General features: G+C 39.5%; 1 protein-coding gene across 1 annotated transcript in view; it reads left to right on the top strand.

Annotated features, from left to right (window-relative positions):
- The window catches only part of scfd2 (sec1 family domain containing 2), a 108,077-nt gene that overhangs the window by 85,207 nt on the left and 9,802 nt on the right, over positions 1-13,068 (top strand). Inside the window, exon 6 of the mRNA XM_086284091.1 lies at positions 5,537-5,682. Within this exon, the coding sequence (XP_086140217.1) occupies positions 5,537-5,682 (146 nt within the window). The remainder of the gene's footprint in view (positions 1-5,536; positions 5,683-13,068) is intronic.

Genomic DNA, 13,068 nt, shown 5'->3' on the forward strand with positions numbered 1-13,068 from the left:
AAACTTAAAGTTTATTTTTCTTTTTATGACATTATGTAATCACAGTCTCTACTAAATACAGTTGTGGTCAGAGGTTTATATACTTATCGTGGACATGAATTATCGTGGTACTTTTAATGATTTCTTTTTTATGTTCTTTTTCCAGGACTGTACTAGCTTACATCTTTAATCTGTAATTGGGTTCACAAATTTGAAATGATATAATCATTTCAAACTTGTACACCCAATTCTTGTTTAAAGTCATTAAAGATGTACAATGTACAGTACAGCAATGATGAGTTCATGTAAATGTGTGATCTTAACTGTATAATACGCATATGTCACCACTCCCCCTCTTTATTTTGGATAGGCGAGTGTTTAACTATGAGCTAACTCTTGCTAACGTTGTTAGCCCAAGATGAATCTGTAAAAACAAATCTACTCATCTGTTAATTAGTGCTAAGAAACATGTAAAGAAAATACCAATTCACACATCAAACAAGCTACAGCCCTTTGTGTCATCATGCAACAATAGACAACTTTAATAACATTTAAACGACTGAGATATCCTATAAAATCAATTTCCTGTACAGTTATAATGACAAAGAGATTAGCTATTGAGACAAAACAGTGTGTTTTTTCATAACAGTTTGCAAACATGTTTCTTTGCGCACTAAAGTTGGGCTTTGACACACAGGAATCTAAAGGGACTCAACTACCCACTGAGGAAACTTCAGTCGTTGGCACTTAGCCTGTTTTTTTGGTTTTCAGCCTCTGAGGTTGTCGTATAAAGTGGTAAAAAGAAGGCCTGTCTTTTCTTTATGTACAATCCCACACAGCTGTGGTATAAAAGCTTGTCATCTGAATCATCCAAGCTTTTATGTGAATCAATGCGTTACACATTCAAAAAAATAGCAACACCTACTTTTATGAGAACTCATCAAATCCCATCTTTTCAACCTGATAGTAGTTTTACTTCAACAATGAATATTTTAATATTTCTTAAGTCTTCAGCATCATCTTCCAGCTCTGCTTATTACCTAACATCCTCCTCTGGTTGGTTCTTTTCACCTTGTGAGTGTCACAGGTTATGTTCGCACCTCTCTTAGTAATTTATTGCTCACCTCCGGCTCTGTTAGATCAAATTAAGGAAACACTCAGTCAGCTGTTTCCTGCCTGGACTCTTACTGGACTCTTTACCTAATCTCTTTGTCTCTAAGCAGTGTAGTGTAGCGATGAGTCAGACTTGAATAATATTTTCTTATCTACTAAACAAGTTGGTGTCTGTTAAGATGGGTTGTTTCTGGATATAAATGCATACATGGAAATGGCAGAGCTGTTCATATGACAGCTCTCATTTATTTTCCATCATCGTCCAATGTTGTTCACTTAATTTTAAAAAAAAAAGAGAGAGAAAGAAACGGGGGGATAAAGATAATTCAGCTTGCATATTTGCATGTGAGACACGTGTGCTGCCGATATGGTGGGTGGCGTGACTGTGCAGCGTGAGATGAATTCAGACACAGGTGTTCAGCCTCGCCGCCAAACTGGATGTTCCCAGTTCAGCACCTGGTCCTGCTCCTGCTCGGTGTCTGCAGATCAACATCCAAAGCACAGGTTGCTCGGGGTGGGACCTGCATCCAACTCCTAGCTCTGGGCGTGTACTGTATTCTTTGGCAACAAGTCGAGCAGCTCCCTCATGGCAGACACGCAAGTGCTCAAAGAGATTTACACATCTCCCTCTACCTCACCCTCATATTGGAGTGGACTGCCACCACTAACACACCCACTATGCACAGACAGTATTTTACTTGATTGCTTTCAGTAAATCAGTAAAATTTACTGCGTGTTTGCCTGATCCCCCTTTTCTTTTGCTTCTCACTGTAGAAATGCTCAGTGACTAACATTTGTAGTAGGGTGTTTTTTAGGACGCTTTCCCCCTCTGCGGGTGTCTGGAAAGATAAGACCCACATCTGTCTGAGGCTTCACGCTCAGCTCAATTGAATAGACCCGCTGTTTTTTTGTAGGAGTTTACCGCTCAGCCTGGGCAACGCGGGAGAGCAAATTCAGCGGACCAGACACTTTTACATTCCTGAAGACAGCAAATCAAAACAAAGACACGCTTTGCTTAATTTGATATCATCTATATGGGATGGGGAAAGGAACTAACAGAGATCAAAAAAACCCAAGCTAGCATGCTGAAAAAGTAAAGCTGTTCACTCTAACTGCTGAAAGTGATGTATAGCTCTACATATATAGCATGCCAAATACCATAAAGCAAACTATTTCTGCAGGTCTGTTTTTAGTGTTGTGAAAATCCTCCTGAAGATATAAGAGTTTGAGGTGGCGTAGGTGCTCTTGCACTCCATCAATTTAGCTTGCTGTGCATAAAGGGCGATTTTTACCACATGTTCTGCGAATGTTCGATTTTATCTTCAAAACTCACATGTTCCTAACACACAATGTATACATCTGGCTTTGCTTTCATTCCAGAAGTAGGTCTGTGTAAGACATGAGCTCATGGTTTGTTATGTAATATTTAGGTAAGAGCTTTAAGAGAGTTTCCAGGATTCAATGGTAACCCTGTGGTGGTAGAAGTCATGCATGGCCCTTTGAGTCTGCTTAATTAGACCGATGTTGGGTTTAACTGAGAGCAGTAGTGAGTGTTTCAGAGAAATAGAGATATCTTGTTTTTTAGTGTCTTCTGCATTCAACAATATAATTTTTGCTTTAAAGTGATGTCCACAAAATCAAATGTATATATTATGCAGCTGTTTTTATTTTTTATATTGACAGCTGCTCATCTGAACAATTCACACTTGGTGGGTTTATTGTTACAGACCCGAGTTGGGATGCGTGGTTCGTGTATTGTGGCTAAAATTGCTCTCAATTCCCAGGATTCTTGTGGTCTTTGGTTTCCTACAGTGATTGCTGTTTGGGCCTCCCTGTGAGTGTTTGGTTATCTTTGTGAGGGCATTCATTGACATTCCTGAACCTCTTACCCGTAAGGTTTATCCTTAACAAATTAATGTGCAATTTAAACCTAATTCAACCCCAAAACAGGATGTGGATAAAAAAAATGAAAACAGGCCAAAAAACTTCTAACATTTGCAAAGATTTAATCTTTTTGATGGCCCAGAACTCAATCTAGCTCAAAAGATAGCTGGTCATGATTTTTTTTTAGTTTTTTTATTTATTTATTTGTTTTTATTGTTTTTGCATTTCCTGTGAAAGATGGCTAAAATCACTTACTCATCTTTTTGGATGAGTGGTTCTTGATAAAGCTGTATCCCACAATCTGTCCACTGTGCACAGTCACATGCACACACTCCTTCAGTGAGTGTATCCTTAAAGCTGTCCGCTTTTGCCTGCGTGTAACGCGATTAGTGGATATCTGTAAAGTGTGCCGGGAAACACGAGTGAAAGAACAAACAGATGCTACGTTAGTTCAAGTGAAAACGCCTGTTTCTATTGCTCATGTCTTTAAAACTGCACAACTCACACTCTCGATGAATAAATACTACTTAAGGCCAGAGAAAAATAATTTAAACAAGAGTTGGGTGTAAACCGTTCTGTTAAAGCAGCCACAATTAATATCTTTGTAATAACTGTGCATCATTTGGCAATGCCTGTGTCAGAACAACGTGACAGGCTCTGTAGTGAAGGGTCCACAAAGAATTGCCTGAAACTCCCTCATCTCTCAGCTTTATAAACCCTTCTAATTTCAGCTCAGTGTTTTGTATTCACTGTGCAACTTAACTGTTTTGATTCACTCACATGGCTCGGAACAATATTTTTGTCTGTAGCAGACATCTGTTTTCATTTGTTTCATTTCATTGTAGACTTCATGTCTAGAACCAAAACGGCAGACACACACTTATGTCCCGCAGGAGTTGGGAGATACCAAAAATGGAGTTAAAAGGGTCTAAATGTTGACGTTTTGCCAGGTGACTACAATATACACCAGAAGAATCATCCTATCACTGAGGGATTAAAAAAACAAGCAGGTTTTACTGATGAATGGATCGATGGATGGGATTTTTTTTACTGTGCAGCAGCAGTGCTGTTGTGGGTCATACCTGCTAAACATCAGAATGTTTCCATTGATATTATGAAATCATGTAAACATTTGTCATACTTCAGGATGTAAGTGTGGTAAATATATGTAGCCAGAAGTATGCATATGCTGCCATAGACCACGAGTATGGGCTAGAAACCGTGATGAAAACCTCGTACCTGCAGGAATGGAAGCTGCCTGTTTGTTATTTGACAGTCCATGCAGTATTAAATCTGGGGCGCTACATGAACCCGAACATACTTAAGCAGATAAAACATTTATGAAATGCACATTTGCATGCAGAAACTATGACTTGGCCCTTATTGTGGCTAAGTGTTACCGAGCCAACAGAATAACTGTAGACTAGTCTTGTTGCGTTATTGTTGTTTTTAGGATTCACCCATTCATCATTCCAGTTTCTGAACTACTTATCCTATTCAGGAGTGCTAGAGGAATGCTAGAGTCTATCCTAGCTGTGAATAGGGTGAGAGGCATGGACTATGTCCCCAGTGACACAAGCCTGTAACCTGGCTGGCAACCTTCTTGTGACTTCCAGCAACAGTTTAATAATGAAGCAGATAAAACAAGAGTGAAGTGACGTTCACGGCATTAATACGTGCTTCAATACGTGCAATAAGATCTTGTTGTAATTCCGGTTAAAATGTACGTCAGGTTTATATGATATAGGTTGTGCATTTTTATCACTGAGTGGACCAACATGTCCAAGCAGAACATGAGCCAGTTCCTGACTGTAAGGAAACTGTAGCTTAATGTTGGAGTCACGCCGCTGCGTGAAAAGCACTTTTATGTGTAAACTACTTGTACAAATGGTGGAGTCATCATTGTTCTTTTTGTTACGAGCCTCTCAGAGTCTGTAGTGCTGATTCAGTTTTCAGGTCTGTGTTCTGTAACACAGCTGACCTCCTTGTTAATTAAAGGCAGGCAAATCCCCAAGCTGTGTGCTGTGGAACTGCAGGTGCCCCTCAACCCACTTTGCCAGAAGCGCTCTAAACGGACGTCTTGGGCGCCATCGTTTAGCCTTCTTCACTATCTTCTCACTCGGTTTACTTGTCTTTGATATTTTTAAGCCCCACTCTCCTTTTCTCACTGCCATTTCTCTTTCTTCTTAAACGCTGTCATTTCGGGTTTATTTCACAGCAAGTCTTTGCTTCCCTAGGCACTTCTTTAGAAAGAAGGGAACATTAGATTTTGATTAGGCTGCAGTGCTTTCCGCTGAAATAAAGGAGCTCTTGTCCTCTCACTCCCTTGCGTTTACCTTGATAATTGGTTTCAGTACACACCCAGCTGAGAAAATTACCCACAAAAATGAACGTGCCACATCTTATGGCCAATTGTTTTTGCAGAATCAAATGGGTTGTTTTTGCCTATTTAGCTTTCCTCTCTGGCCAGTTTTGAAGCAAAATGTAATGTGTCTACTTTTAGATGAATCTGTGGTTTTTAATGTTCTGTTAATGAGACTGTGTGCTTGTTTTTTATTAGGTTGTACAAATCCTGAGGAGCTGACCGCAGAGCGAGTTCATTCTGCAGTGGAGAAGATGTTCAAGACCCTCCGAGGTTTGAGCAGCACCAGAAACCACCTCAAGCAGCTACGCTCCATCTACACTGCCAGCGATGGAGTTCACCAGGTTGGAGGCACACAAACTCTGACTGCCAGCCTCAAAACACATGTTACAGGGGTGGTTTGCTTTACCCGTATCAAGTATGAACACTACCACAGCTTCAACATATCCCAAGTTAATACAGAATACAGTTTTTAAATGATGATTTCATTTATTAAGGGATAAAAGATATCCAAACCTACCTGGCCTGATGTGAAAATATAATTGTGCTCTAAACCTAATAATTGGTTGTGCCATCCTTGGCAGGAAGAACTGTATTTGTGTCAAGTATTTGTGTTAGTGGTAATGAGTCTTTCACTTTGCTGTGGAGGATTTTTGGCCCATTCTTTTTTGCAGAATTGTTTTAATTAGGAGCGTTTTCCAACATGAACAGCGTGTTTAAGGTCATGTCAAAGCATTTTAATCAGATTTAAGTCTGGACTTTGATTAAGCCTCTCCAGAATCATCATTTTGTGTTTAATCCAAGTGCTCTTGAGCATCAGGGTATATACTGATGGCCAGACATTGTCCTTTAGGATTTTCTGGTAGAGATCAGAATTCATGGTTCCATCAATTATGGCAAGTTTTCCAAGTCCTGAAGCAGCAAAGCAGCCCTGGACTATCACACCAGCACCACCATGTTTGACTGTTGGTATGATGTTCTTTTTTATAAAATGTTGTGTTAGTTTTTCACCAGTTGTAACAAGTTCCACTTGTGTCTTGTCAGTCTCTGGGATCATCAAGATGTTTTTAGACACATGTGGGATGAGCCTTTGGTCAGCAGTGATTTTCTCCTTGGAACTCTCCCATGGATAGATGTTTTTTGCCCAGTCTATTTCATATTGTTGTTACTCTGACTGACACCTGCAGTTCTATAGATGATATTCTGGATTGTTTTTTGACCTCCTGGATGATCCATTAATGCGCTCTTGAAGTAATTCTGGTAGGCTGGCCACTCCTGGGAAGATTCACCACTGTTCCAAGTTTTCTCCATTTGTGGATAATGGCTCTCACCGTAGCTCACTAGTTTACTTTCAAATCGTTTCCAGCCTGATAGATATCAGTGACATTGTTTCTGAACTGTTTCTGTAGATCAAGGTGTGATGTATTGCTTTTTGAGATCTTTTAGCCTACTTCAGTTTGTCAGATACTTTCCATTTAAGAGATTTCTTTCTCAACAGGCCAGGAATTAATGAGGCCCGGCTTTGGCCTGTGTAATTGAACTCAGCTTTCTGAAAACTGTGGTGAATCACACTTAATTCATGATTTAACAAGGGGGACATTTTACTTTTTCACATAAGCCAAGATAGGTTTGGAAAGCTTTTTTTCCACCTTAAGAAATGAAATAATTAATTAAAAACTGGGTTTCATGTTTCCTCTCGTTAACTTTGTCTAATATTAAAATTTGCTTGATGATCATGAACGTAAATATTACAAATATCTTTTAGAAATCAGGATGGTGTAAACACTTTTTCACTGCACTGTACATGTAACTTTTTACTTTGTGTTTTATTTAACTACTCCATGTAATGTTCACTCTTGCAGTGGTTGTAGCTAGGGGTGGGTTTTAATAATCGATTCATCGATTAAAATCGATTCTGGCTTGGATAACGTGATATCGATTCATTAAAATCCTGAATCGATTTTTTTTATATAAATATATTTTGCCCAAAATTCCAGAATCTCAGGTGAAACGTCACAAAATTTCAACAACCACCAAACATTTAAAACAGTAAATGAGAGCATGTACACGGCTTCTGCACAAAGACGTAAACACAAAGCGTGGACCCGCGGATCAGAATCAGTGAGATGTCGCCTTTCTCACCCGACGGCACGGACACGGTCGGGGCTGAAAGCCGACAGCTCGCTGACTCTGATGTTTCGGCGGGTCTGCGCTTTGTGTTTATGTCCTTTTTGCGCTGATCATAAAGCTGTTAGTTTTATCTCTCTCCCAACAATATTGACCAAACCAGCAGCAAAAGAAGATCCAAACTACGCTTCACATAAACATCGTCATGAATTCCCTCTTACTTTTGCTGTTTTGCTTCGAACACGATAAAATCACACTTCATGCACATCTCTCTCTCTCTCGCTTTCTCTGTATACTTCAAGAACAGTTTCCCGTTTATCCCCAAAATCTGTTTTCTGCATTATTCTCTTGCTTGTTACACACAAGTCTACCGTTGTTTACAGCACTGTCGGCCGATGTTTTTTTTCCCTTTTACTTACTTCCGAAAAGAAAACCTCATTTCTGCCGTTCAACACTGAACAAATTTATAAACTTTTTAAAATTATACAAAATGCAAAACGCTTAACCGTGTCTCTAATAAAACCACTGTAACTTCAGAGGTAATGTTCATATGTTGATTAATGGTTTTCTTTTGTTTTTGATGTACTGCAGAATATTTTTATAAAATCCCAGGCCAGGAAAACCACCTTCATGTTTTTATGTGTTTTATCTTCAGCTACTTTGACACAAAGGCCTCTGCTGTGACGCTCACACCTTTGATAAAGTCTGGAAATTGTCAGCTTCCTTTTTATAGATACAAAAATATGTAAATGTACTGATCTGAATTATAATATTTCTGACTGTCTGAGGCAAAATTTCCCAGATTCAAATAGAATCGAATCGAATTGAATTGAATCGAATCGTGGATCGAATCGATTCAGGACCTTGTGAATCGGAATCGAATCGATTCTAGAAATCAGTGACGATACCCAGCCTTATTTGTAGCACAAGCACAGATTTACCAGAGGACCTCTGACCTCTCCTGCTTTTGTTGCTTTCCCTTTTGCGTCATGCAAGCATGCAGGCACATGGGACTTCACTGCGAGAGCCTCGTCACACTCGTCTTGGAGCTTATGTAACTCCAAAGGCCCTCTCAGTGCATCTGAAAGCTTTGTCCTTTTGGTATAGACAGTGACATTCTAGAGTGGCGGCTTCACTGCTGTTGTCCTTCATTCTCATTGGGCAGTTTGTCAGAGAATTATAGGCCAGGAGAAATATTCTTGGAACTTAAGCTTTTGCTGAAGTTTCATTTAACAATACTTCTGTGTCCTTGTCATTTAGTCTTTTTCTTGTCTACTTCTCCTCCTTCTACCCTCTGAGGTTTATTTCTTGAGTGATTCTCTCAAATCTTACATCAATAATTTAACCAATCACACAGCCATGATGTAGAAAACCTTGGAGATGAAGTTCGTCAGAATAGTGAGATAATATGGTTGAAATGCATTTGAATGTTGCAATCTTTTATCCATTGTACATGCTTTTTCAAACATTTTAGCCACAGTATAAAGTAAATGACATTTAATATAAAGTAGTTACTATAGTCATAGGAAAATGTAATTACTTTGTGAAATAACTTACTTTAGTTTCTTGACAAGAATGAGAGCTCTCTTTCTCTCTGGCTTGCATGCATTCACAGAAAATCAAACCACAGCTAGCTAACTTCAAAGACTGGGATCAGTGACGTGAAGTCTTGCCTGTTTGCAGTCTAAACATCTTCAACCAATTTACAATCTAGACATAACAACTACAAAAAATGTAATGTGTCATTTTTACACAATGTTTCTTGTATTCACTCTTCAGTGCATAGAAATAGAGAAAATAATAAAAAGCTCCACCATAAGTAGAAAATAGACAGCTGTGCTTCTGCAGCTCTCTTCTCTTCTCTTCTGTCCTCCCAACTAGACAAGAATTACCTTATATAAATTGTCTGCATGGACTGGGCCATCTACATGTTACTGTAGGTGGCCTGTGCATTGAAGCTCCCAGTGCTCAAATTTTGTGCTGATGTGCAATTCAGATTCGTAGGTGTGCCCCAAGACTGGAGTCTAATTCTTTCTCAGACAACTTAAATATCTAGTAACTGTTCCAGTTCAGGCTTATGTTCTTGATTAACACAGAAGTTTGAATACATTTCATGACTCAGTCTCTCATTTCTGCATCTGAATAACACTGTAAAAATAATAATAATCATGCAGTGTCTGTGAAAATGTGCCAGTAGCCTCTTGACTGAGCAAGCATTTTGGATGCATGTGAGAAGCATTGTGTTAGGCCAGACCTGGCTGTTCTTGTTCCAGGACTATTATAAAATGATTTCATATGAAAGTAGGACAGTATGATATCTGCCAGCTACTGCTTGTTCTTGAGAAACGTCAGAAATCATCCAGCCTCTCTGAGGATGCACCCCTGCCTCCAGTGAAGCCGACACCTGACGTTTTCTTATTAGGCCGTAGCCTAATATGCAGAGGTCCTCACTCCAATGTTTAAGGCCACTGAAGAGGAGTCAAGTCGTTCTGTGTTATCTACTCCTGTTGTGTGCGTGTGGTACCTGTAAATCCAGTGTAATGATGTTATATAACCCACCCTTTACAAAAGAATATGTGGAAAGACATGATTGTGGCTTTGGCTTGACATGGGTCAGAATCTCTTGCTCTGACTCTGTGATGGGACTCATGGGAATCATATGTTTTTATCCTAGTGTGAGGGAATGAGTGTTGTGTGCCATCAGCTTCAGTAATCAAGTGTTTTGGGGTTCATCAAAGCGGTGAACAAGAGCAAATGAATTAAGTTGTGGCTTAAGTAGGGTTGTTTTGGGGTTGAGCTCTGTCGTTGCATGTTGTCATTTGTGTTGTGTTGTAACTACATTTGTGTGATTATAACACTAAACATAAAAATATTTCAAATTAAAATCAAATACCGCAGCTCCTTTGTTTGCTTCAGTTAGGCTTTCTTTGTTACAACCATAATTATTCTGACCAGCAGACAGCTACACTCACAGCCTTGAATGGTCACGTGTATTCTCGTTGTAGAGGCGCACAAAACTCGCGCATGTCATGGTGTGAGTAACTGAGCACTATTGAAATTCCGAGAAAAGAAAACAGTGGGCTATAAGTGATCAAGCTGTAACAGCGAGACGCTAAAAAAAACTGAATTCGAGTTCAACAAAGGGCTTGATTTTATTGCTTTTGTGGGAAACACTTGAAATTGGGTGGAAAATGTTCTTAGTAGCAAGCATCTGCATCATGATGAAAAGTTTTAAGACTTTCAGAGACTAGCAACAAGGTGGGAGAGTTGTATAACCAACCAAAAACCATAGTAACGAGAAAATGAATCATTTGCATCTACATTGAACAGATTGTGACACATGGGTGAGCATACACACCTATGACTAGATAGACTGTCCTCCCTCTTGCGTGGGTTTTTGAGCACAGGCTTTCGGAGGTATTTACTCAGGTTTTTATGTCTTATATAATATCTTTTCTCTTTCTATTATGACCAGTCATTGCATTGACATGGTAATAAGATATAATCTATTACCACCTACATGAGATGTGAAGCAGTCTAAAGCATAAGTGCATCCAAAATAAAAATGAAATTCAGAAAACGAAAATTAATGTCCAGCGAGGGCAGTGACTGAAAATGACTCTTATTGAACATTAAACATTAATTTCAATTGTTATTTAATATACAGTTATATTAATTTTTAGATGTTACATAGAAAAAAAATAATAAAGGAGGGTATTATTTAAGGCTGCCCTACTTTGTGATAAGTAAAGTTGCTAACATACAGTTTCTGTTTCTTGATCAGCTCTTGCCTTCTAGTTCAGGAAGCTACTGTTTCCTGCCAGGAAACAGGTCAAGCAAACTCCTTGTTGCTTCAAAATTATTACTATTCAATTGTTTTCTAATTATTTTTAGTCAAGGCAGCACGGTGGCACGGTGGTTAGCACTGTTGCCGCACAGCAAGAAGGTCCTGAGTTCAATTCCACCATCAGGCCAGGGTTCTCCCCGTGTTTGCGTGGGTTCCCTCCGGGTACTCCGGCTTCCTCCCACCGTCCAAAGACATGCAGCTTGTGGGGATAGGTTAATTGGCTAATCCAAATTGCCACTAGGTGTGAATGTGGGAGTGAATGTGAGTGTGATGGTTGTCTGTCCCTGTGTGTTGGCCCTGCGACAGACTGGCGACCTGTCCAGGGTGTACCCCGCCTCTCGCCCTATGACAGCTGGGATAGGCTCCAGCACCCCCGCGACCCTGAAAAGGATAAGCGGAAGCGAATGGATGGATGGATATTTTTAGTCAGTATATTGATATATTAATGGGAGGAGATGGCCTCATGGTTGTGTGTTGCCCAGTTTTGGGGAGAGCCACGTCTGAGAATGTTTTGCCATCAATTGGCGGTAAATTAAAAAGAAATTACAGCATATATTCTATAGCAGCATCAGTTTTCCTACTACCTACATCCTGCTATAGAGAGTGTATTCCTTTACATACTTAACATTTAGCATGACTCGCTAAAAGGTTTCATATTTTGACAGGAATGTTCAAAAAGAAAAGAGTCCACAGGCTGATGAATTAAACAACACCATTTTTAGGCATTTAAATGATATGCATAGTACAACTTTATCATATTTTTGGACTGGGTTGTTTCCAGGGACATGCCAGACTGTAGTTTTCCATGCTCCATTTGTGTTTTTCATTTTATCACCTGTTGTTTTGGAACATTAATTCGTTCATCTACCTCAAAGCCAATAAAACCCATGGGGAAACCTGATACTCACATTTGACGGGGGTGTGTATGTGCCCTCACATGTTTGTGTTTGCAAGGGAATATTTAAGCGCTGACATTATCATATGACTAATTCTAATATTGTTTTTAACATGTGGGTGTTGGTTTAATGGTATTGGTTTTAGGTTTTTCAAATTCAGATGATAATGGAGAGTGCGTGACTGCGGGTTGGATTTGTTGTTTATGCCTTGATGTTGCGTATGCACATGCACGATCATGCTTGAGCCAGAGGTGAATCATTATTGTGTTTACTCCAAGGTCTGTTTGTGCAGAGTGACCCAAGCTGCACAGTCATTTTGGTGGAGGTGTATGTTAGTTTATATCATTTGGACAGCAGGATTTCCCCAAGCCTAATCTGGATTCTCCTGCAGGTTGTTGAGGAGTGGGAGGCTCTGAGGTGTCTGTTAAGAATGATGCATATTGAGAGGATGTCTGTGGGCAGAAACACCTGGACGCATTAACATTTAGACAGTATTGTATGTGTAGGTGTGTGTTTTTAGTGCTTGTTTCTTTGCAAGATCTAAATCGGGGGTGGGCAAGTAGTTTTTTCAAGGGTCCACATGAGAAACTGGAACTGTTCTGCTCAATTTTTTTTTTTTTCTCTAGGGAAATTAAATTATCTACCAATGATCTAAAGGATAATCCGCTCCTTCCCACCAAATATAACCTCATGTAAAAAAGAGACTTTCAGTTCTGGAACATGTTCACAATGTTTATTTAGACACTTATGCTATTCACAGTACTCAAATAAGGCTTTGCCAAGTCTTATCTGGGTCTTTATTGTTCTCTGAGAGAGCAAGCTTTGGTCCCTTGGAGAAAAAAAAAATCCGCCTTGAATTC

This window comes from Aulonocara sp. 'chitande type north' Nkhata Bay, linkage group LG23, assembly GCF_057382095.1.
Source record: "Aulonocara sp. 'chitande type north' Nkhata Bay isolate Kocher_YH1m ecotype deep benthic linkage group LG23, A_spYH_male_GT1.1, whole genome shotgun sequence".
Classification (NCBI taxonomy): Eukaryota; Metazoa; Chordata; class Actinopteri; order Cichliformes; family Cichlidae; genus Aulonocara; species Aulonocara sp. 'chitande type north' Nkhata Bay.